The following is a 25,271-nucleotide window of genomic DNA, read 5'->3' as shown; positions in this document are numbered from 1 at the left end:
TTCTTGCATAGAATGTTGCCCTGGAGAAGTTTGAAGCTACCATTAATTTTGTTTTTATAAGATCTTTTTATTCCCCCTAGAAGACCAGGGGGTACTTTCCCATTCTTTATCACTTTTTCATAGAACATATGTATTCTGTGAAAACTCATTAGTAAGGCCTTGTTTTAAGTTTTCTTTGATAGTATCTCTGAATGTTTTTGTTTTAGTTAATCTGTTCTTTTTGAAAGAAATTCTAGTTATAGAAGAAATGTCTTGGTCTGCTGGGACTCTTATCTTTTATTGTCTCTGAATTCTTAACTCTTGTCTTCTGTTGCTTTGCTCACTATTCTCAATCCTGTACTCTGATCGCATTTTTAGCGATGCCTGTCCTTTTTATGGCCTCTGATGCCATCATTCTTTAGTGGTTGTAATTTTCTATCTTTCTTCCTGAATGTTCCCAGGCATTTTTCTTTTCCTTCTCTCATCTGTCACTTCTGTTTTGAGTCCAAAGAAAAGTTCAGCTGTTAATTTTTTATATATATGTTGGAGACCAGCATAACAATGTGTTTGGAAAAGAAGCTTTATTACTCATAAAATTATTGAAAATATTATTAATGACACCATTTGCTCCTGATAGTAATGCAAGAAAAAGAACAAATTTATTAGATAAAAATACTGCCGATAACAAATACAGCTCTTTGTTTCTCAGTTCCCCAGATATAACTGAAGCCCTACTACAAAACAAATATGTCTTCTGAATTTTTCTTTTGAAGCTTGCCCTTGAGCCCATTCTAGTGCAGTCTCTACCTTTTGCTTAGATTCCCACTCTGACCTTTGTATCATTAAATCCAGGGCCATTTTTCAGCCTTCATCTGTCTTCTCCCCCTTCTTAAACCTCTGTCTTCCCTAGGCTTCCCTAGGTCTGCCCTCCAGTCTGCTGTCTCTGATCTCCTTTGCGGGTTCATCCTCTATGTGGTCATCAGAAGGGAGGGTTCCTGAAAGCTTAGTTCTAGGCACTGTTCTCTTCTCACTTCTTGTTCTCCCTGGACCCTGCATCCATGCCCTCTCTCCAACAAAAATCCATATGCTGGTGCTTCCCCCTTGGTATCTCTTGGGTCAAGACACTCCCCAGGGCTCCCGTCCAGTATATCCAGCTGGCATTTCTTCATAGGTGTCACCCCCCACGTCTTTCTCTCTGGAGCTTTCTCAGTATTCCAAATCACAGTGGGTGGCTCCACATTTGCCCTGTTACATGGACCAGAATCCTAACATTCATGATTGACCTTGTCCCTCTCTCACCTCCTATGTCCAATCTAATCCTATTTCCTGTCATCAGTAGCCCATTGTTCTCTGTCCTCTGCACTAGTCCAAGCTATCATGGACTCTTGTCTGAACTGAAACAGTCCCTATCTCATCTTTGTGATTGCCTTTTGTCCTCCTCTCTCCCTTGCCTTGTCCAATCTCACAGATCCAATAGAATCTCTTTCCAAATAAAACTCTTATTCCTCCCCCAGTTAAAACTTCAGTGTTACCAAGACAATTCAGTGGAAAGAGAAAAATCTTTTGACAAATGATGCCAGAGAAACTAAATACCCATATGGGGGGAAATGAACTTCAACCCCATCTTACACCCTATACAAAATCTAATTTAAAAGTTATGTAAGCATAAAACCCAGAAACTTAAAGCTTCTAGAAGAAAACAATCTCTTTGTGACCTTGAGGTAGGCAGAGATTTTTTGGACAGGATGCAAAAAGCATTAGCTATAAAAGAAACTATTTACAACTTGGACTTCATCAGAATTTAAAATATTTGCTTATCAAAGACAATAGTAAGAAAATGAATATACAGGTACTACAGGCTGGGGTACGGGACTGTTTGCTCTACATAAATTGGATTAAGGATTATTACCCAGAATATATAAAGAACTCGTTAGAAATTAACAGTTAACAACCAGATTTAAAAATGAGATAAAGGACTTGGACACCTCATAAAAGAAGATAACACAGATTGCCGATAAATACATGAAAAGGTGCTCAATATCATTAGCCTTCAGAGAAATGGAAATTAAAATCAGTGAGATATTTCACCCAGTAGAATGACTAAAATCTAAAAGATAGACAAACATGAAATGTTGGTGATGATTCCAAGCAACTGGGACCTCTCCACATTTCTCAGATGAGATTGCTTAAGAAAACTGGCAGCTTTTTATGGAATAAAATCTCTGCCAGCTCCGTGACATATCAATCCACTCCTAAGCAATTAGTTCAGCTAAATTGAGCAGGTATCCACTGAATGATTTGTAATCTAGTTCACAGGAGCCAAAAACAACTCATGTCCACCAGCAGACGAATGAACAGTGTTGACTGGACATACGGTGGACTACTACGCAGCAATATAAAGGAATGGAGAACTGATTTGAGAACATAGGTGAATCTTTAAGACACAGTTCAGCAAAGAGAACACAGACGCAAGAGTCCATATAGAATTCCTCGTATAAAATTTCTGAAATAGGCAAAAGTATTCTACAGTGATTGAAGTCAGAAAGTGGTTGTGTCAGGGCAGGGTGGGGTGGGATGGCTGGAAAGGAGCTTAAGGGAACTTTCTGGGATGGTAGAAAGGTCTTATATCTTGTTTCAGATGGTGATCGCGCAGGTATTTGCCGTCATCAAAAATCATTGAGCTGAATGTTTAAAATTGGTGTTCTTGTCTGTAAATTATGCTTTAACACAAAACACCTTCAGTGGTGTCAAAAAGTTTTAATGGATCAGCAAAGCCCTGAATGGTCCATACTGCCTGTCCTCCTCCTACACCAGCTTCCCCTCTGGCTTTTTCTGCTCTGGCACAGTGGCCAGAATTAGCCCTTTTCACAGGATCTTTGCACATGCTGTTCCCTCGGCATGAATTCTTCCTACCCTTCTTCTTCTAGCTAACCTTGCCTGTCCTTCAGATCTCAGTTCAGTTTTTCCTTCCTTAGAAACACCCCTCCCTAAACCTTCAGGTTAAAACAGATCCTCTCTTAGACTCTATCATATCATCATTGAGTACTTCTCCTTTGTATCAGAGTTGTATTATCTACATTTGTTTGTATGTTTCTAGATCAATGTCCAGCTTACTCACCTGTCTGTAAATTAGGGCAAGAGCCATGGCTGGTTCACAAGTGTATTTGCAGTGCTTGCTATAGAGCCCGGCACATGGCAGATACTCAGTAATTACAGAATGAATGAATGGTGAATCTGTTGATTTCATTTACAGGAAACGGAGATTATTACTCTAGTGGAAATGACCTGACTAATTTCACTAATATTCCTCCTGATGGTGTAGAGGCGAAAGCTAAAAATAGTGCCATTTTACTGAGGTAAGAGTGACATTTGTCTGATCCCAGCGGACTTGTTCATATTCATCAAAGTTTCTCCAGACCGCTTCTATCAGTTGTGGGCACTTATTCTATCACTTTAACTGCTGTTTCCCATTCATCCTGCTGCTCTACATGAGGTTCAATTAGAAAGCATAAAAGTTAACTACAGTTGTAAAAAAAAGTTCTCTCATACTGAAGCAGGGAGATTTAGCAAATTCTCATCCAGCTAGAAAAATGCATGATTTCCATGATTGCTGGTAATGGGACATGTGAAGTACTCTCAGCACAGAGGACATGAAGGCCTCTCTCTTCTTAACTCATGTATCCCTACCGGGTTCCTGATTCCCATGAGCTATAATATTGCAACATACGCTCAGCCAGCCATCCCAGTCTGCAAGTCTGCAGCTGACCTACAGCCCTGACCTGGCTGAGGTTGAACCAAGGTCAAGCATAGAGGACTCAGTCTATGAGTTTCCATCAAATGCCATCTAGATGGGTGTCCAGGCTGGTAAGAGTTCATTTCAGACTCATGCTATCTTCCTTACTGTACTTCAGTCATGCTGCGTTGGGACATTGTTTATTACCATTACTGTGTTCAATTAGTACTGTGTTCAGTTAGCCAGCATATAGTACATCATTAATTTTTGATGTAGTGTTTAACAATTCATTAGTTGCGTATAACACCCAGTGCTCATCACCAAATGTGCCCTCCTTAATACCTATCACCTGGTTATCTCAACCTCCCACCCCCTCCCTTCTGTAACCCTCAGTTTGGTTCCCAGGGTCCAGAGTCTCTTATGGTTTGTCTCCCTCTCTGATTTCTTCCCATTCAGTTTTCCCTCCCTTCCCCTATGGTCCTCTGCTCTATTCTTTATGTCCCACATATGAGTGAAACCATATGATAATTGTCTTTCGTTGCTCGACTTATTTCACTTAGCATAATCCCCTCCAGCTCATTTAACTATGCTTTTGTATTTCCATTTCTGTAGGGATTTTGTAGGCTCTTTCATAGATTTTCCTAAGCCTCTGGTTGCCGTGGTCAACGGTCCAGCTGTGGGAATCTCCGTCACCATTCTCGGGCTATTTGATCTTGTGTACGCAACCGACAGGGTGAGCGAGCTCCCAGCAACATAGAAAGTCATGGAGTAAAAATGAGGTCCTCTGAATTCTCTTTTATTGTTGGCTGTTAGTAAATGTATTGCACGATTTATAGTAGAATGGACTAAATTTTGCTTTTTCCCAAAGAATTACTCTTAGTTTAATTTGAAATTGTTTTATTTATCCTTCATTACTAACTTTGGTTTTCCTAAACACCAGTATTGTTGTGAACACTGTTCCAACTATTTTGGTTCTATATTATAATCAGATTATGTAACAGTTCCTCAACTTTTGATTTTCCAATTAATTTAAAATAGGAGATTCTTGAAAGCTGGCTATTGGTGGGGTGGGGGAGAAAACAGTATTTTTGCATGTTCTGCAAGTGGATAGTTTGATACCTTTTTCCTTGTAAACAAATTCTGGAGTTTCGAATTTTAGAATATTAGAATTTTTTAATAAGAAGGGGTTTTAAAGGACTATCTACCCTCACTCCCTTCTTTGCAGATAAATGAAAGCTCAAGTTACTTACCTAAACGGTTTAGTGTTGTGTTCACCATTGAATTGCATTGATTTTAGTTTCTGTTCTTACTATAGTATTAATGTATATCATAGTAGAAGATAAAATTTTGAAAAATCTGGAAAAGCACGAAGGGCTAAGTTAAAAATCACTTCTTAGCTTACCATTTAGACATAACCAGTCACTGACTGCTGAACCCTAGGCTCTCTCCAATTCTGTCATTATAAACAAAGATGTGATGACCATGTATCTTAGAACTTTTACTGTAGAACTAAGAACCACTTTTAGGGTTATCGATTCTTAGAGTACTTTTTGCTTATGCAGTGGTACAGTTTCCTGCTCTACGACCTTATGGGAAACGTTTGGTTTTTACCACTGAAGAGATGCCTAGTTTTGTCTGAAGGTGTTTTCTCTGATAGACATGACCATATTTTAAGATCTTTATCTCTTGAGTTCATCTTTTTTTTTTTTTTTTTTTAAACTGGTTTCAGTTTGATTGGATTGGGCATCTTGTCAGACCTAATTGTTTTTAATAATTGTCCCATGAAAATAACAAGTGAGATTCTAGGTGCCAGGCTGCCTAAACTTCATAGGTAGAAGCTTTTGCTGAAAGGCAGAAATCAATAGCCTGAGGTCACATCATGTATGTTAGAGGACTGATTGATCACCTGGTCTTGTCCAGGGGTGGGGTCAGGAGGTCCTGACCTGAACTTAAGGATCTCATTCTTCAGTACTTAGAAGGCAGATACATCATCCTATTTGAATATTCTCCAGATTCTCCCTCAGAATTTAAAATGACTGTCACATCCATCATCTTTTCAAGATATCTAAGACTTCGGTCCTGTGATACAAAATGGAACTGAAATAGAAAGAAAACATATGTAGATACTTTCAGTGCTAAAACATTTGGCCCAGAGTAAAATATTTGACAAATAGTGACCACTGCTGACCAATTGAATTAAAAGAAGGTTCAATTTAAAATCAGAGATACAGAAGAAAGAACCTGTGGAGAGGAATGCATTTTATAGGATTTACCATTATTGGCTTCTTAAACAAATACCATATTAAATGTGGGTTTAACAGTCTTACAAGCAGATTATTCTTTATTATGGGCAAGAGGCAAGAGTTAACAATGCCCATTAGCTTCTTTGTTGGCAAATCATACATTTCCCCTATGAGGTAATAAAAGGGTAGAAATCATAAAAATAGTATTTGAGTGCCCACCACATCCTGGGCCCTCTGTTGATGCACATGATGCGTGCTCACTTACGCACACAGCACCCTATGAGATAGGTACTTCGTCTCCATTTTATAAAGGAGTCTACTGTGGCACGAAGAGGCTAAGAAGCTTCTAGAGTCACCAAGCAGTCAGATGCCAGAGCCTGACCCTTAATTACATTTACTGCTCTATTTCTGAAAAGAAGTTAAATGCTGCTTACTGTCAGTTCTGCACATACCTGTTTGTGGCCCTTTAGCTACGGTTGACGTTTTTTTTCACTTTCCTCTTATACTCCTTAGGCTGTGACTTCTCAGTACATCTTCTTGAATAAGCTTGCTTTTGTGGGGAGGGAGTGATAAGTGACATTAGTAACTTTTTATTTGATATTTTCATTTTTACTTATATGCTGTGTATATTATATATTTATGTCTTCTAACAATATTCATTAAGAAAGAGTGCCATATCTGATTATGGGATGTGAGGTCTAAATGTTCTGCATACATATTGTCAATTATAAATTGATTTCCTTTCATAAGGACTTCTCATTCATCAAGAAATACACAAAAATATTTCTTAAATTAAGAAAAGGGGCTGGGGGCATCTAGGTGGTGCAGTCGGTTGAGTTTCTGACTCTTGGTTTCAGCTTAGATTATGATCTCGGGGTCATGAGATCCATCCCTGCGTCAGGCTCCGCACTCACAGGGGGTCTGCTTGAGAGTCTCTCTCCCTCTGCCTCTGCCCCTCCCCCCCCCAAATAGGTGAATAAATCTTTAAAAAAAGAAAAACAAGGGGCGCCTGGGTAGCTCCGTCAGCTAATTATCCAACTCTTGATCTCAGCTTAGGCCTTAATCTCAGGGTTACGAGTTCAGGCCCCTCACTGGGCTCCATGCTGGGCTTGCAATCTACTTTAAAACAAAAACAAAAACTAAAGATGACTCTATGGTCTAAATAACCAGTATTGAAATAGATTCTTGTATTTAAAGCAATTAAATAGATTCTTGTGTTTAAAGCAGTTCAATAAAACCTCTCTGAGGTAAAATCAAGACAGATGACAGACTGAGGAAACAATTTTCCAGGTGATATTATCAAAGGTAATCTCTAATATATTTTTTAAAAATACATTTTATAAAGTGATAGATCAACAACTTGATGTAAAAATGGGCAATGGAGAGGGATACATAGCTCACAAAAAATAAGTATAAATGGCTCCTTAAAACATAGGGAAAAGACCCTATTAAGAACCTATTACAATCAGAATATGTAAAGAACCACAAGTCACTAATAGAAAGACAACTTACTAACTCAAAAATAGTGGGCAAAGTATTATAAGGGTTACTTCACCAAAGAAGATATAAAAAGAGCTAATAAGCACATGAAAAGATGCTCACCATCATTAGTCATTACAGAAATGTAATTTAAAACCACAAGCCACTATTACACACCTACCAGGACAGTTCAGGTTAAGACAACTGACAATAATGAGGTTTAGCAAGGATGTGGAACAACTGAAATCATTCACTGCTGGAGGGCGTGATACATGATACACCACACTGGAAATTCTTTTGTTGATCTTAGACCACAGTTTACCACACATCCCAGCAGTTCCACCCCTACGTATTTACCCAAGAGCACTGAAAACACGTTCATGCAGAGACCTATGTACAAGTTTTCATTAACAGTCTTATTCATCATAGCCAAAATACTAGAAGTAACACCAGTGGCTTAACTGGTGAGTGGATACAGGAACTGCGGTGTCCATACGATGGAATTCTACTCAGAAATGACAAGGAATGAGCCACCAGTACAGTAGCGTGGTGACTCTCAAAAAGTCATGCTAAGAACCAACGGCTACAGAATGCATGATTCCATTTATATTACATTCTAGAGAAGGCAAAACAAGGGGCAGAAAACAGATGCAGTGGTGGTTTGAGGGTGTCAGGAAGGGATTGACTCCAGAGGACACAAGAAGCCCTTTGGGGTGATGGAGATAATTCTACATCTTGACATGGTGGTGGCACGTCACCATGTACCTTCCTTAAAACTCACCACCCTGCGTATCTAAGAGTGAACTTTGTGTTCGATAATACCACAGCAACCCTAATTTAAACAAAACAAAAACAAAACTTCCTCAATTTAGTATCGTGAGGATATATACAAATAGTGATTTTTTAAAATCACATAAAAAATAATTGCCTTTCTTTTCTTTTTTTCTCCAAATAGGCAACATTTCACACTCCTTTTAGTCACCTTGGCCAAACTCCAGAAGGTTGTTCCTCTTACACTTTTCCGAAGATAATGGGCCCAGCCAAGGTAACTCTTGGAAACCTTCAAAATAAGTTGTAATAAGTAACCTCTGAGGGCACCTGGGTGGTTCAGTTGGTTAAGCATCTGACTCTTGATTTCGGCTCAGGTCATAATCCCAGGGTCGTGGGATCAAGTACCGTGTCAGGCTCCGCGCTCAGCGGGCACCTGCTTGAGGATTCTCTCTCTCCCTCTGCCCCACCCCCACTTACACTCTCTCTCTCTCAAATAAATAAATAAATCTTTAAAAAAAGTAACCTCTGTTCAAAAAGTAATTCTATACTTTTTTCTTTCCCTTGATAATCTAGACAGAAGAAAAGTGAGTTATTTGCTCCTCAACTCTAAAAGTTTCAAATATAGAAGAAATGTCTGATATGAGGGAAAATTAGAAACTCTCCCCGACTCCCAGAACTAGGATCTGCTTTTGCCCCTGGGTGCCCGGTGCCTCGTCCTCCACTGCTGTGTGGCATCAGTCGTTAGAGGACCAGGGCTGTGCCAGCTCGGGGTCACACTTAATATCTGTGTAGATGAGCAGCGTCCCCTGGAAGCCGTCCTCATGGGGGTTTACGCCTTCCAGAGCTGCTCCCAGTCATAGCAGCCTCCACGTCAGTAGGTTTAGCTATGTGTTCAGACTCCCAGAAGCGTTCCGTGGCTGTGCAGATCTGTCCCCGAGTCTCTGGAAGCCCAGGTGCCAGGCTCTGTGCATGATGAGACCCAACAGCAAAGAGCCAAGGATAGGGAAGGCTTAGCCAATTCTTGGAGCTCTGAATGGGGAGGGGTTGGAATGGAGCCTGTTTTCATTGACTGCCAGGTTTTCGCTGCAAATATATAGTTTTCTAAAGCTCATTATTCCATCACATGTCCTGAGTCTTTATGACAGATTTTAACTTTGAAAAGTTGGGCAGAGCCAACTCCAAGGCTTAGGGCATTTGACTATGAAATAATATTTTTCCGAAAGCACTCATGGAAATACAGAGGATATCCGCTTGGTGACCTCTGTTTTGTTAGAAACTGAGTATTAGTCCTTCTTCCCTTTTCTTTCGTCAGGTGAACTAATTCGTAGTACCTGCGCAGGTAAAGAAAAGTGTCAGAGCTGGACCACTGTGTAGAAATTCCAAGGAAGGGAATTTTGAAAGTTTGGGTGTCTCAAGTTTGGTTGGCATTCACTGTGACCTGGATTTTCCTTTTTTTTTTTTTTTTTAAAGTTCTTTTTAATTGTAGTGTATAAAGCGGAAAATTCTAGCTGTGTGGGTTAAAGGATCAGCATCTACTTCAGGTCCTTTCTACCCTGGGCTCCCTGATCTTGCCTTCTCAGCACAGACACATACAGAAGCAAAAATACTTGCAAACCTTCCAGAGAGCCTGAGATGCTCTCAGCACAGTTTGTCAAGCATTGCCTATCGAGGTCTTCAGTTTCGCCCTTAACAAGAAATACTGGCAGCCTCAAAAGACTATAAAGGAACTGCCTTCTGTCTCCTCAAAGTGGTTAGTTCAGAGGTTAGTTCTGAGGTTAACTGACCTGTGTTTCATTAAGTTAATGTCTTAATCTTGCTTTCATTTCAGGCAGCAGAGATGCTCATTTTTGGGAAAAAGTTAACTGCTGGAGAAGCCTGTGCTCAAGGACTTGTTACTGAAGTTTTTCCTGATAGCACCTTTCAGAAAGAAGTTTGGACCAGGCTGAAAGCATATTCAAAGCTCCCCCAGAATGTCAGTGTTGTCTTTCGGTTTTTCGTTTTTTCTCCTAGTAGAAACTGTGGAAATAGTTTATTTGCCTTAAGGGAATAAGCATTTTAAAAAACAAGATATACCTTGGTTGGCTTTAAGCACATCTAAATTTGAGATTAAAAATAACCATAATAATGTTAGAAATGCTGATTTTTTAAAAAAAAACTTCTCAAGGGGGCATTTTAGTGCGATGATATGTATGAAGGCAGAGGGACAGTTCTTTCTGGGGAAAACTTTGAGAAGGATGATAAGTGGTATTTGCCGAGCACTTTTATTCTTGAATCCAGTTGCGAAGCCATATCAGGTTGACTTTTAGGAGATTCTTCTTGTGTAGCACTTTGGTTTTTATATGTGATGACTCGTGACTGACTGCTCTTATATTCATTCTGCTGAAAATGTGGTCCTGGAATCAGAAGCTTTAGTGTCTCTCTGAGGCTTTTTAGAAACGTGTGATCCCAGGTCCTCTCCCACGTCTACCAAGACGGTTCACACACACATTACAGTTTGAGAAGCACTGTCCTATGTTACACATACATCTGAAGGCAGGACAGGATTCCATGAACCATGGAGAAACAAAATTCAGCACTCTAGAATAAACCCCACTCCCTCTAGAATGCCCCTTAGCCTTACTGTTGGTTTTGTGTTTTCAGGCCCTGCGTATTTCGAAACAGATCATCAGAAGTCAGGAGAAGGAAAAGCTGCATGCTATTAACGCCAAAGAAAGCAGCATCCTTCAGGAAAGATGGCTGTCAAGCGAATGCATGAATGCCATCATGAACTTCTTCTCCCAAAAAGCCAAGCTGTGATGCCTGTTACAGCAGTGTTCTGCATTTCAAATGAAGGGATGTGCTGTCATTTCTGGTTTTCAATACTTGAACTAATAAACTGTGCCTTTTCTCAGCGCTAACATATCATTTATGATTATCATAGTTCACTAGAGCCCTGTTGACAAACCAGTTACATACCACAAGCTTTAAGAATTTATGTAAGATTTGGGTCATAGGGAGTCTTACATCTTTCGACATGAATCTGTGTTGCCAGGAGCACTGAAACATGGTGCCTGGGGTACTGCTTTGAAAAGCATTCACAGCATTGCAAGCTGAAGTCATGTCTTTGAACACCACGATAGCGCTTTGCCGACCACAGAGGGTGACGGACGTAATTGGCCCAAACACCAACAGCCTCTGGATCACTGATTGAAGGTCTTCCGTGGGTTGCATGTTCTTCTTCAACCACCTAACAAGGGAGCAAATGGAGCAGTAGTAGTATTAGAAAAAAAACACACAAAAAAGAAAAGAAATGACAATCTTCGTTCCATGTTTTTCCCCATAATTTAATAAAAAGGCAAGAAGGGAAGATGGGGCTATCACTGGAAATAAAAGCAGTGATCTGGATCAGCTATTATGTAATTATGTATGATATAGTTCTTGTCCAATGTGGTATATTATGAAAGACATACCTCCAAACTCCCTTAACCATCCTTGTAACTTCCTGTTTCGATTAGTGCCATATCTATTGAGAAGGACGAGGGCATAATTCCAGTGGCTGCCAAACTGGCATGAAATATTTTGCTCTCCTAAATACCCTCATTTCTCTACAGAAACCAAATAAACTATAGAAGCCATACATCTACAGCAAACCAGTGGATGTCCAACAAAGAAAATATACATTGAAAATTGTAGGACACTGTGTGGTGTTCTTAGTTGCCCTTACCCCACCCGCTACCCTGCATGGTGTGGTTGGAAGAAATGCACCTAAGTCCTAGCTCCCTGCCTTGGGATGGAAGAAACAGAGTGAACTTTGTTTGCAACCTTCTGGGCTGTGTGTGGGCTGCCTGAGGGACTGGTTGCTGTCTTGCCTGACTCACAGTTCAGGAGGAAAAGGTTGGCGTAGTCTGGATGGGAGTCAAGAAACCACGAGAAGCAGTGGCATACAATGAATCATGAAAGGTACAAGCTGACTGCAGACCCTCCAATGCGGGGAGGGAGATCACAGAAAAGGAATCATATAGAGCACTTAAGGCCCTGACAAGAAGCTGGAGACTCTAGACATTGAAAGCAGCTGAGGAAAAATTAAAAACAAACAAACAAACAAAAAAAAACCCAAAGCAAACAAACATACAGGCCTAGACAGGAAGCATGCCCAGAAAATACCTGAGAAGTCCTGGGCTAATCTGAAGACTCACAGGCCCACTCCTGAGAGAAGGTCTACCCATCAGTGAAAGAGGAACTTGTTTTTGCAGAAATGCCCAGTTTTCAACAAAGGATTATAAGGTGTGCAAAGAAACAAAAACAACCCACTAGAAGCAGGAAAAATTCTGGAAATATCCCCCCCACCCAAAAAAAGTGATCAGATTTACTAGATAAGGACTTCAAAACAAATGTCGAATACCTCAAAAGAGCTAAAGGCAACCATGGACAAAGAATTAAAGGACATCGGGAAAGCAGCACATGAAGAAAATACAAGTATCGACAAAGGAGGTGCATGTTATTGTTTTTTTAAACCAAATCCTGGGCTGGAAATTATAATTACTGAATGGAAGAATTCACTAGAGGGGGTTCAACATCAAACTCAAACAAATAGAAGAAAAATCAGCAAACTTAAAGAGAAGTCGTTTGAAATGATCAAATTTGAAGAGCTAAAAGAATAAAGAATGAAGAAAAGTGGATAGGGTCTAAAAGGCTTATGGGACAGACTCCACCAAGCCAACCAATGTACACACAATGGGAGTCCTAGGCAGAGAAGGAGTGAGGTGGGAAAGGAGGAGAGAAAGGGCCAGGGTGGTTATTTGAAAAAAAGATGGCCAAAAAAAGAATGGCTAAATTTGAGGAAAGATGTGAATATACTAATCCAAGAAGTACAATGAACTTTAAGTAGGATCCACACAAAGAGACCTACAGTAAGACATGTTATAATCAGATCTGTCCAAGACAAAGAGTGGATCTTGAAAGCAGCAAGAGAAAAGCAACTCATCACATAAAGTGATCTTCAAAAAGATTATTAGATTTTTCACCAGAAACCTTACGGTTCAGAAGGCAGTTAGGATGACATATTTAAAATGGTGAGATAACCTACATCTGGCAAACTGTTCATCTTCAAAGATAAGGAAGAAATTTAAGACATTCCTGCACAAAAACTGGGGATGTTCATTACCACTAGATCTGCCCCCACCAGAAATACTAAATGACGTCCAAGTTGAAATGAGAGGATAGTAACTCAAAGCCACATAAATATATAAAGTTCTCCAGTGAAGGTAAATACATGCACAAATATAAAAACAGTATTTTTATAATTTTGGTTTGCAAATCTACTTTTTCTATAGGATTTAGAAGACAAATGCATAAGGTGTAATTTATTTATATCAATGGGTATGCAAGGTATAAAAGTAATATGTAACAAATAACATAAGTGGAGGGGTGGAGCAGCAATTGAGTTCAGTTGGTAACAAAGATACATTGTTATAGATTGTTAGAACTACATATAAGATACAGTTAATCTGTAATACAGATTGTTATAACTTTAGGATGTTATTATGTAATGCCCATGGTAACCCCCCCCCAACAAATACCCATAGAAGACACACAGAAATGAAAAGAGAATCAAAATGTGTCAGTATAAGAAATTAACTAAACACAAGGGGAAGCAGTAATGCAGGGAATGAGGGAACTATGTAAAACATACAGAAAACAACATGGCAAAAGTAAGTGCTTCCCTATGAATAATTAACTTCAAATGTAAATGGATTGAACTCTCCAAAAACCATGGACTGATAGAATGGATAATAAAACCAGTCAGGATTCAGTTAATATACTGCCTATAAGAGTCTCACTTTATTTTTTTTAATTTTTTTAAAGATTTTATTTGACACAGAGATCACAAGTAGGCAAAGAGGCAGGCAGCGGGGGTGGGAGGGAGCAGGCTCAATCCCAGGACCCTGAGACCATGACCTGAGCTGAAGCAGAGGCTTAACCCATTGAGCAACCCAGGTGCCCTAAGTCTCACTTTAGATTTAGGGACATGCATGGTTTAGAAATGAAAGGATGAAAAAAATATTCCTTACAAATAGTAAGCAAAGGATAATAGGGATGGTTATACTAATATCAGACAAAGGAATCTAAAAACTTATAAATAAGAGATAAAGACATGATAGTAAAAGGGTTAATACAGCAAGAAGATATAACAATCATAAGCATTTACATGTCAAATATTGGACCTCCAATATGGAATAATAATGTATAACCTAATTATATATATATATATATATATATACAAACAATGTGTGGCATGGCATAAGGACAGACCTATAAACAATGGACTAGAATAGAGAATCAGAATAAATCTTTGCATATGTGATCAAATGTTTTTTTTTAATTTTTTATTCTTTTTTCAAATGTTGTTTTTGATGATCAAATGATTTGACAAGGGTGCCAAGACCATTCAACAGGGAAAGGATGACATTTTCAGTAAATGGTGGGGGTTATTTGTTTGGATAAAACAATGTGTTATATACAGACAATGGAATATTCAGCCTTTAGAAGGAAGGAACTTCTGACATAGGCTTCAATATGGATGAACGTTGAAAACATGCAAGTGAAATAAGCCAGACACAAAAGGACAAATGCTGTATGGTTTTACTTATTGAGGGGTCTAGATTAGGCAAATCCATAGAGACAAAAAGTAAAATAATGTTTGCCAGATGCTGGAGGGATGAGAGAATAGGGAGTGAGTGTTCAGTGGGGACAGAGTTTCACTCTGGGAAGATGAAAAATTTCTGGAAATGGACAATGATGGTTTATACAACAATGTGCATGTACTTAATGCCACTGAACTGTACACATTTAAAAAATGGGGAAAATAGGAAATTTTATGTTGTGTACATTCTTCTGTGATAATAATATTTTTAAAAATACAATTCACCATATTAATAGTAAAGATAAATACTATCAACTTGATGGATAGAGAGAAAGCATTTGTATCCATTATGATAAAAACTAAGCAAACCAGCCACAATCACGAACTTCTTCAAAATGATAAAAGTAACCTGCGAAAACCAACAGCCAACAAAATACTTAATTATTTTCCCCTAATGTGAAGAACAAGTAAAGATGCCTGCTTTTATGAGTCCTAACTTTTTTAAGGAAAGCCAATGAATGTTCATAGAAGAAAAGGTGAATAAATATGTCATTTCTTATGTTCTAACAATCGAGCTATCTTTTCAGAAACCAAACAAACTAGGATGTAAATTAAAATATATTAGTTCATGTCAAGACATTATGGCCTGAAATTGAGGTGTATAAACTTCCCATGATTGTGAAATTGCTTTTTTCTCTTTTATAGGCCTCCAAAGTATGGTTAAATAATCTTAAGTCATCAGGAATCATCACTTAAAATAACTTATACCCTTAATCTAGATACAAATTTAGTTCCTTGTATTGTCCAAGGAGAAAATACCACTGTTCTAATTCTTTTACAACATATCTTTGCCTTCTTTGAAGGTGGATTTTTAAGTCAAATTGTCAAGTTATGCCACTGAGGATACTGGGGTAAAAAAGTAGAAAAGGAAATTAATTCCATAGAACCATAACCACAGTAGGAGTGTCTACTACAGGAAATTCATGAGCTGGATGTCTCTGCCTGGCTCTGTCACCCTCAAAGCAGAGAGAACTCTGTCTTTATAGCAAATTATATATTTCTCCTGTCAGCCTAGCAACATGTTTTGAATACCCACTAAGTACTAACTAGAAATCCTTTATTAGGTATTGTACAGCAACACGTACAGCAATACTAAAGAAACAAATATGGAGACATCATCTGTTTGGCATAATTAGGGAAGGAAGCAGACCAACAAAGATAATTTGCCAAGGAACCAAAGCTTATAACTTGCTTTTTTCTTTTTAGAGAGAGAGTGTGTGTGCAGGAACCAGGGGGAGGCAGAGGGAGAGGGAGAGCGAGAATCCCAAGCAGGCTCCACAGCCAGCACAGAGCCAGTCATGGGGCTCGTTCCCAGGGCCCTGAGACCATGACCCCAGCCAGACTCAAGAGTCAGATGCTGAACGTGGGTTCAGCCACCCAGGTGCCCCAAAGCTTATAACTTCAAGTGTCAGAATCCAGGCAATTCCACATGCCCGCTGTTACCACCTAGTCTGATGCTCACCACCCCCTCGACTGCTACCACCCTCGCTCCCCAACAGGCCAGGGAGGTTTCAGATCAGATCCCGTCACCCCTCTTTTGAAGACCCTGAAATGGCTCCCATTTCTGTCCATGTAAAATCCGGCAGAGGACAGATCAAGCCAAGCTATTAAAACTATTGGATGCTGGGCCCTTGGTCATGCTGGGATGAGCTGCTCCTTCCTGACTTCATGCAGCATAAAAGGGCCATAGCTCAGTGTGGGGTCCCTCTCCAAGAATCCCATTCCAGCCCTGCTAGATCTCTGCTCACCAACCTGCAATGCAATGGCTCTTGGGGGACACATACACCCACTCTTGTGTCCCTAAGTTTTCTCTGATTGAGGACTCCTCCAGATGCTTGGCTGTGTGAAAATGGGGCTTATGTGCTTTAACAGCCATACTTGTTCTCAAGCCTATCATGTATCTCAAAGACCACATTAAGTCATTTTTTTAGCTCAGGCATAAATAGAGTCTGTGGTCATCCTGCATATCTCTAAATATGTCGGCAGCAGACAAAAATTAGACACCTACCTGACGGTTATGGTTGACATTGGAGGTACCTCCAAGTTTTTATTCCACAAGTAGCATTCCTTCCACCCACGATTCGAGTTGTTGATGGATTTCCTTTTCCACGGGGGCATGCTACTTGGCTTCGGGGTCGCATTAATCTCTTTTGGGAACTGGTGTCTTGCTAAGATCCTTTCTAAGCCAGAGAATTCAGAATTCTGACCTAGTAATAGAAGAAACATTTATGGTGATTCAGCGTGCCTTTCCATGTTTGCATAGCAAGAGTAACATGGCACTCATTTGAGAAAGAGTATTTATGCTACTTCATAATTACTATTGAACTGCCATGCCTTCACTGCAAAAACATTACTGAGCTCCACTTAGACCCGAGCCTGGTCCTGGACATCTAATAGACTGCAGAGTAAATGAATGAGTGAATGAACATACAAACCAACGTGCTGGTACCAGCACGAATACTGAAGTCTATTTAAACAATTTGTGCCTGATTCTCAAATTAATGACAATTGCACAATTATTTCTATCTTCGGAGATGTTAACCACACTCCTCATTTACATCACATGCATGGCTTCACGCTGACCTCATTTGGCCCCTAACCAAATGTTCCTCTCATGGGACCAAGAGCTTGTGCCAGAATGTGATTCAATACCCTACATCCTTCATCAAGACAGCCCTGCTACCAAAAGGAAGGGAAGGGAAAGGAGTCAGTAGAACTACACTATGAATTTAGTGACATAACCGACTTACACTGTAGTGTAAGCTTTTTCTTTGCCAACTGGTAATGATCGGAGGATCAACAGTCAGTGTTCAGGCTGCTTTGTGCATGGCTCTACAATCCATCTGGGTGTATGAGAAACTAAGACATTGTCATCAACCTAATGCAGGAAGAGGAGTTGAGCCCTGGGGATTCAGGAAACACTGAATGCATTTTCAATTATAAAATTGCATTTTAATTACAATAGAAATTAGATCAGAACTCGTCCAGCCTCCCTTGTCTCTCAGACTGAACCACTGATGGTCTCTACTGGACAGGGTAATTGGCACAGACACCAACGAACCAAGAATTGAACCAAGGGGCCATAGCTCGGCAATCTGACTAAATGATGTCATGATTAATAGGTTAACCCTTAGAGGCCTGAAAATCCTTCCAAGTGAGTCAAAAACAGGGCTGGAATCTGGGGCTCCTGCCCAGTGGTCTCAGGCCTGGCCCAGACAGCTTCTACCTATTGCTCTTAGAAGCAGTGTATTAGCTCAGGATCCCTCAGCGGGGCACCCAGAAGCTCTCCCAGGCATTGGAATCATAGGAAGAGCATATGTTCTGCTTTGGTTGTCAGAATTTCAAAGCTGAAGTTAATATTAAACTGAACTAATTAACCCAGTTCAGGTATTTAAGGTTCAAGAAATTATTGGAGGAGGTGGCTCAGTCAGAAGAGCATGGTCTCTGGGTCGAAAGTTTGAGCCCTGTGTTGGGTGTAGAGATCACTTAAATAAATAAAACTTAACTAAAAAAGAAATTATTGGAAGTATAATAATATTGAATATCAATTTATAGGTGACATTTTAGGTATATTGGACTGTGAGCTACTTGGATGGTTTTGTATTTCTTATTTTAATGTGCGGAGGGCAATACATGTGAGATGGGCAGATGAATGGACAGAAGAATGGGTGAAGGAATTAGTAATCACAAGACAAATCAGCATAGATCAGGTACACAAGTACCTGAGCCAAGTACACAAGCCAGTGTGTGTGTGTGTGTGTGTGTGTGTGTGTGTGTTTACCAGAGGCAGTAAAAATAGGTAACTTAGAACTTCAGGCTTTAAAATGATTTGTTGCTTTCACACATCATAATTGTCTTCTCCAGTCTACACACAGAAGTCATGGATTTGGTGGCCACCGGTGGCCGGCCAGACTGTGAACAGCACACACACACACACACGCACACGCACACGCACACGCACACGCTGCTTCGAGAGCTGCCCCACTGGTCTCCTTCCCCAGCCCACTCACTCTTTTGGAAACCACTCTTCCTGCCTGCCTTGTCCTTCCCTGTATCCAGTTAAGCAGCCTCCTGAAGTATCTGGGGTCGAGGGTGTGGAGAGCAGTGAATTAACCAAGAGAGTCTTCTTCTTAAGCATTAAAAACAACATACAAAAGCCTTAAACTTCTGCCCACTCTCTAGTTTTTGGTTTGGTGCCAGTCATTGAAACACTGGTTTGGACAGTCTTTAAAAAACATCATAGAACCAATACTAACATGATCTCAGAATAGCTCCTTACACTGCTGTGCTGGGATGTGGGGTAGAGGAGGAAGAGGGTCGCTCACAGAGGCTTGTGATGTTTGGGGGCAGTTATCTGGGCACGGTAGACCTAAATGCGTATAGTATAATGGATCCTCATTCCTCATTTTATGTTTTTCGTATGATTTAACTTCCTATTATTTAAAAATCCAGAAAAAAAAGAAAAGGACCCTGTGTTTCTAACTATAAATTTTTAGTTCTCTCTTTTTTTTCTTCTGATGGCTCTGGGTAATAAATACAGTCTAATGCAGGCAAAGCTCCCCGGCGGGTGCAGATGGGGCTGACGTGAGAAGAAATAAAACCCATTTTAAGGCCAGGTGAAATTTCGACTACACGGAGGCTTTAGACATGTAGCTGGGAGCCGCTGGTATCCATTATTGAATTCATGATCTGACAGATGAAAGTGTGAGAAATGGGGTCATCTCTTGCAGATCAAGGCAATCACTGGAAATGGCATTCTGGAAATGAAACAGCCTTTGAGTGAAGAATTCAAGGTCTCAGAGGCTAATGTCCCCTCAATGACGGGATTCTGCCTCAGGCCAGGGTCCTTCAAGGCACAGACACAGGACTCTGAGGAAACATTTCTGCCTGAAAACGCCGTTCACCTCAGCTACGTCACTCACTTTCAGCTGACTTCCGACCACAGTGAGGAGTCCTGCAGCCCGACCCCTCTGAAACAAAGCCATCTCAGTGCTCATGAACGGCGGTTTTACCTGGCAGGAACACTCCCAGGGGCTGAAGGTGTATCAATACCTATCAGTGTCTCCATTGGCAGGCTAAGGGAACAAAACTGAAATCAACATATAACTGAAATATCACGAGAGAGTCAAAACCTGATTCTGCTACCTCACATAAACGCTGAATGCATATTCAATGGTAAAACTGCATTTTAATTGCAAAAGTACAGGATAAATTTCCATCGGAATAAAGTCAGACAACTTAAAGTAGTATACATAGTTAAAGGAAACATGTCATTCCTCTTTCTCCAGAGGTAGCCAAGGGCTGGAATGTGATATGTCTCCTTCCAGAATTCTTTCCTCTGCGTGTACACACGTTTGTATGTACAGGTATACAGTATTCTTTTGGTATAAATGGAATCAGTGTTTCTTATTTTGCAGCTTATTTATTAATATTCTACAATGTGTTTTGTAAATATTTAAACATCAGCTTCCTTTTTAATAGTATTGCTCAATACGGATGCATCCGTTATTTTATCATTCTGGCATTGAATGACATGAAGCTATTTATAATCTGTCACCATGATAAACAATGCTTCAGCACACACACTCCTTCCTGCATCTGTGTGCACAGGTGCAAGAATTTCTCTAGGACACTAACTGGAAGGGGAACTGCTAAGTCAAAGGGCATAGGTATGTAATGGGAGGTTAAAATGTGAGTTTTTCTGTTGTCTTAGTTTTGTCCTAAGGCCACACAGTCTGAGGAAAATCTGGTAGATGGGAGTTTTTTACCTATGTACAGCATACCTATTTAAAAAAAAAAAAAAAAAAAAAAAAAAGCTAAACATGGGATGCCTGGGTAGCTCAGTCAGTTAAGTGCCTTCGGCTCAGATCATGATCCCAAGGTCCTAGGATTGAGCCCCACATTGGGCTCCTTGCTTAGCTAGGAGCCTGCTTCTCCCTCTGCCTGCTGCTCCCCCTGCTTGTGCTGTCTCTCTGACAAATAAATATAATCTTAAAAAAACAAACAAACAAGAAAAAGCTAAACATTTTTTAAGGCATGTGAGGATTTCTTTAGGCTGAGTTGTTGTAATGCTGTGCACTGTAGCACCTCTCCTCCCCCTGGCAGATGAAGGTACTTTAAGAGAATGACCTGCGACCCACAACTCTACAGTCAACTAATCTTTGGCAAATCAGGAAAGAATATCCAATGGAAAAGACAGTCTCTTCAACAAGTGGTGTTGGGAAAACTGGACAGCCACATGCAGAAGAATGAAACTGGACCACTTTCTTAACACCATACACAAAATAAATTTAAAATGGATGAAAGGCCTAACTGTGAGACAGGAACCCCTCAAAATCCTAGAGGTGAAAAAGAAGCAGCAACCTCTTTGACCTTGGCCATAGCAACTTTTTACTAGACATATCACTGGAAGCAAGGGAAATAAAAGCAAAAATGAACTATTGGGACTTCATCAAGATAAAAGGCTTTTGCACAGTGAAGGAAACAATCAATAAAACCAAAATGCAACCTATGGAATGAAAGAAGATATTTGCAAATGGTATGTTGGATATAGGACTAGTAACCATAATCTACAAAGAATTCATCAAAATCAGCACCCAAAAAACAAAAATCCAGTCAAGAAATGGGCAGAAGACATGAATAGACATTTCTCCAAAGTAGACACACAAATGGCCAACAGATACATGAAGTAAAGCTCCACATCACTTGGCATCAGAGAAATACAAATCAAAAGCACCATGAGATACCCCCTTATACCAATTAGAACGGCTAAAATTAACAAGACAGGGAACAACAAATGTTGGCGAGGCTGTGGAGAAAAGTTTAGTGGGAATGCAAACTGGTACAACCACTCTGGAAAACAGTATGGCGGTTCCTCAAAAAGTTACAAGTAGAACTACTCTACAAGTCAGCAATTGCACTACTAGACAGTTACTCAAAGGATACAAAAGTGCTGATTTGAAGGGGCACCTGCACCCCAATGTCTATAGCAGCACTACCGACAGTGGATAAAGAAGGTGTGGCATACATATACAATGGAAAAAGAATGAAATCTTGCCATTTGCAACAATGTGGATGGATCTAGAGGGTATTATGCTAAACGAAATAAGTCTTTCAGAGAAAGACGAAAATCATATGATTTCATGCATATGTGGAATTTCAGAAACAAAACAGATGAACATAGGGGAAGGGAAGGAAAAAATAGAATAAGATAAAAACAGAGAGGAAGGGGTGCCTGGGTGGCTCATTTGGTTGACCACTGGACTCTTGATTTTAGCTCAGATCAGGATCTCAGGGTCTCCAGATTAAGCCTCGTGTCAAGCTCCCTACTCAGCACTGAGTCTGCTTGTCCCTGTTCCTCCCTCTTTGCCCCTCCACTCACTTGCTTATTCTCAATCTCTCTCCATAAAATAAATAAATAAAATCTTCAAAAAAGAGGGTGGGGGAGGCAAAACATAAGAGACCATAGTTAAGAGGGTTGCTAAAGGGGAGGTGGGGGGGTGGGCTAGATGGGGGATGGGCATTAAAGAAGACGCTTGTGTTGAGCACTGGGTGTTACATGTAAATGATGATTCACTAAATTCTACTCCCAAAACCAATCTTACAATATATGTGACCTAACTTTAAATTAAAAAAAAAATAAACAAACAAGTAAATAAATAAGTAAAAGAACCCGTTGGGGAGTTGGGCTATGTCCCCTAATGCCTGATGTGTTCATTTCTTAGGACTGCCATAATGAAGTGCCACAATCTGGGTTGCTTAAAACCAAAAATGTGTTCTTTCCCAGTTCTGGAGCCTGGAAGTCCGAAACCAAGCCCTGTTCCCTCTGAAACCTCTAGGAGAGAATTCTTCCTTGTCTCTTCCTAGGTTTTAGTATTTGCTGCAATTCCTGGTGTTATCCTGACTTGCAGAAGCATCAGTCCAGTCTTTGCCTCTGTTGCCATAGGGCCATCTCCTCCCTCTGTATCTCTGTCCTCTTACAAGGAGAGTCATGTTGGACTAGGGACTTATCTGATCTCATCTTAATTACGTCTACACCTCTCTCAAGACCCTGTTTCCAAATAAATTCACACCCTGGGATATTGGGGGGTTAAGACTTCAACATATCATTTTGGGGGATGCAGTTCAACCCTAACACCTCAGAGTATAAGATAATTGGCTAGAAGCACAGCTGCCTGTGGCCACAGAGACAAAAGATCAGTGTTGGGAGCCGGTTGCATTTTCACCAGCTGGGTGAAGGTGTGAAGGACAAGGGGGTCAAGTTTTCTACATGTTATATGCAAACCCCCTCGAAATGGGTTAGTTTTGAGTCATCTTGAATAGGCTCTCAAGAGGGCTTCTGTCAACCAGTGAGGCAATCTCCACTGAAATATGTTGGGAGCTCAGCCTACAGAAGCTGGGGCAGGGGTAGGGATGGGAGAGGGGAAATGTCAGCAGGAGGCTGAGTGAATGAGAGATCTCCAGCAAGGGAACCCACCAAACAGCCTGGAAAAAAGAAGCCAGCTTTGGAAAGCTGCCATCCCTAGAAGTTATGAATGACTGGTGACAATTTGATATTTCAGTCAAGGAAGTCTTTTCAGTTCTTCCTACCCTCACCCTTGTTGACCCAATATCAGCCAGGGAGCAGGGAAGGAGCGATAGAGAAAAAGAAAAAAAAAACAAACAAAAACACCACCTCACGGGAGTGGGGAGCAGGGAGGTTTTTACTCTGGTTGAGGTGTTTGGAATTTGGACACTAGAGTGGACTTTTTGTTATCGGAATGAACATGACCAGGAAAGCTGTAAGGTCTGCTCGTAATTTCACCCAAAGGTGATGAGTGAAGAGCAAGAGAATGGGCCAAAGGGGGAAGTTGTGAGAAAAATGAAAATTCTTTTCTACTTACTCTTTGCCAAGTTCAACTCATTTAATAAGTCAGTAACATACATTTTAAATTTTGACAAAGACTTTCAAATTATCTTCAAAAAATGTCTGAATCAATAAGCATGCTAATACTGATTGTGAGGGTATTAATTTCCCCACATGTTCATCACAATTGATCTTTCAAGATTTGAGCAGTATGATGGCCTAAAAAATACCACGTTATTTTCTACTTCCTCCATTACCAGAGTGTTTGAACATTTTTCGTGCTTATCGATAATTTGCATTTCATCTTGTGAATTGCCTATCTATGACATGTATCACTTCTAGTAGGTTCCTTATATTTTCCTTGATTATTTTTATGTAATTGTTAGTGTAATCTAGATGTTGGGGCCAATTCATAAAACTTGTGTTTTCAGGGACCAAGGACTAATCAGAATACAAATGGACAAATTTGCCATCAAACCTTCCTACCCATGACTTGTGTCTTAATCACTGTGGCAGCTGCTCCTTTGCTTTCTCAAGTCCATGGGCACAAGTGGCTACCAGCTACCTTTGCCCTTCATTGAAACATGACAATTCAGGAGCCAAGCTCCACTCAATTCTGCAAATCAGTCCAGTTATCAACTGTCTGATGGAATTCCGGCAGTGGTGGGCCACTCCAAACTCGAGAAACAGAAGGTCATTTGTAAGCCTCGTGGGGTGGGGGGAATATCCGGCTTCTCTCTGGAGAAGTACAAATGGAGGAAGAAGCAGCAGGAAAGAGAGCAAAGGCCTGACCTTCAACTTGAAGTTCTCTCACTCATCTCAAAATCACATCTACACCTTAAATTTCGTGGTTATTTCCCACTTAGTCCACTTTCCATCATTCCATAGGTAAGCTTTGCTGAGAGAAGAGTTACAGACTTATCCCCGATCATAAAAGACCAGTGAAAGAAAAGGAATGGGAAGGATTGATGGTGGAGTCCATCGCTGGGCAGGCTACACATGGGGCCAAGGGTCTCCAGGACGGACCACATCCACCTTGTAGAGAGTCAGTTCTTGGGGCATCTTGGTGGCTGTCGGTTGAGCATCCAACTTTTGATTTCAGCTCAGGTCATGATCTCAAGGTTGTGAGATCGAGTCCCCTGCGGGGCTCGGCGCTCTGCGGGGAGGGTGCTTGGGGTTCTCTCTCTCTCCCTCTGCCCCACCCCCTGCTCTGTCTCTCTTTCTCTTTCTCTCTCTCAAAACAAAACAATAACAAAACAGTTCTTGTGGCTAAAAGAAGCAGGAGTTTGTGCCAGTGTAAGGTGTGTGCTTGTTAAAAGAGCTCACAGCACCCTCTACCCACGTACAGTTTTGTTTGTCCTCTTCACTCTTGTAGGAATAAAGTTTCTCCATCAGATGGTTAGGCAGCAGTCTGTGAAGGCTGGACAGAGTCTCAAAGGTGTGGCACAGAACCTCGGGCTGCGCGTAGTTTTTCGGGGTCTTGGGTTTGTCTAGGAGAGGAAGTTTCAGTGGGAAGTGGTTGTTTTTGGCTGTCCCCAT

General features: G+C 40.5%; 2 protein-coding genes across 3 annotated transcripts in view; one reads left to right on the top strand and one right to left on the bottom strand.

Moving 5' to 3' along the window:
* The window catches only part of LOC111156700 (enoyl-CoA delta isomerase 2), a 20,870-nt gene extending 9,766 nt beyond the window's left edge, over window positions 1-11,104 (top strand). The window contains exons 6-10 of one of the 2 annotated variants that reach the window (XM_022517736.1): window positions 3,233-3,335; window positions 4,325-4,445; window positions 8,390-8,479; window positions 10,034-10,177; window positions 10,846-11,104. In XM_022517736.1, coding sequence (XP_022373444.1) covers window positions 3,233-3,335; window positions 4,325-4,445; window positions 8,390-8,479; window positions 10,034-10,177; window positions 10,846-11,001 — 614 coding nt within the window. In that variant the 3' untranslated portion in view covers window positions 11,002-11,104. The remainder of the gene's footprint in view (window positions 1-3,232; window positions 3,336-4,324; window positions 4,446-8,389; window positions 8,480-10,033; window positions 10,178-10,845) is intronic. The other variant, XM_022517735.1, reaches the window with a different exon arrangement.
* On the bottom strand, window positions 11,101-25,271 carry LOC111156701 (chromosome unknown C6orf201 homolog). Its single transcript, XM_022517737.1, has 3 exons — window positions 25,079-25,271; window positions 16,896-17,094; window positions 11,101-11,431 (listed from the first exon to the last, which is right to left on the bottom strand). Exons 1-3 carry the CDS (start codon window positions 25,269-25,271, stop codon window positions 11,107-11,109), a joined length of 717 nt encoding a protein of 238 aa, XP_022373445.1. The 3' UTR covers window positions 11,101-11,106.

This window comes from Enhydra lutris, unplaced genomic scaffold, assembly GCF_002288905.1.
Source record: "Enhydra lutris kenyoni isolate GAN:26980312 unplaced genomic scaffold, ASM228890v2 scaffoldscaffold48, whole genome shotgun sequence".
Lineage (NCBI taxonomy): Eukaryota > Metazoa > Chordata > Mammalia > Carnivora > Mustelidae > Enhydra > Enhydra lutris.
This window is presented reverse-complemented; position numbering and strand designations above follow the sequence as displayed.

What these genes read in the sequence shown, in the direction of transcription:
- LOC111156701 (XM_022517737.1), bottom strand. Translation starts at nt 25,271, where the DNA reads ATGGGGACAGCCAAAAACAACCACTTCCCACTGAAACTTCCTCTCCTA. An exon ending in TGAAGAGGACAAACAAAACT is followed by an intron (nt 17,095 to 25,078) that starts GTACGTGGGTAG and finishes TTCTATTACTAG; the next exon opens with GTCAGAATTCTGAATTCTCT. An exon ending in ATGTCAACCATAACCGTCAG is followed by an intron (nt 11,432 to 16,895) that starts GTAGGTGTCTAA and finishes CTCCCTTGTTAG; the next exon opens with GTGGTTGAAGAAGAACATGC.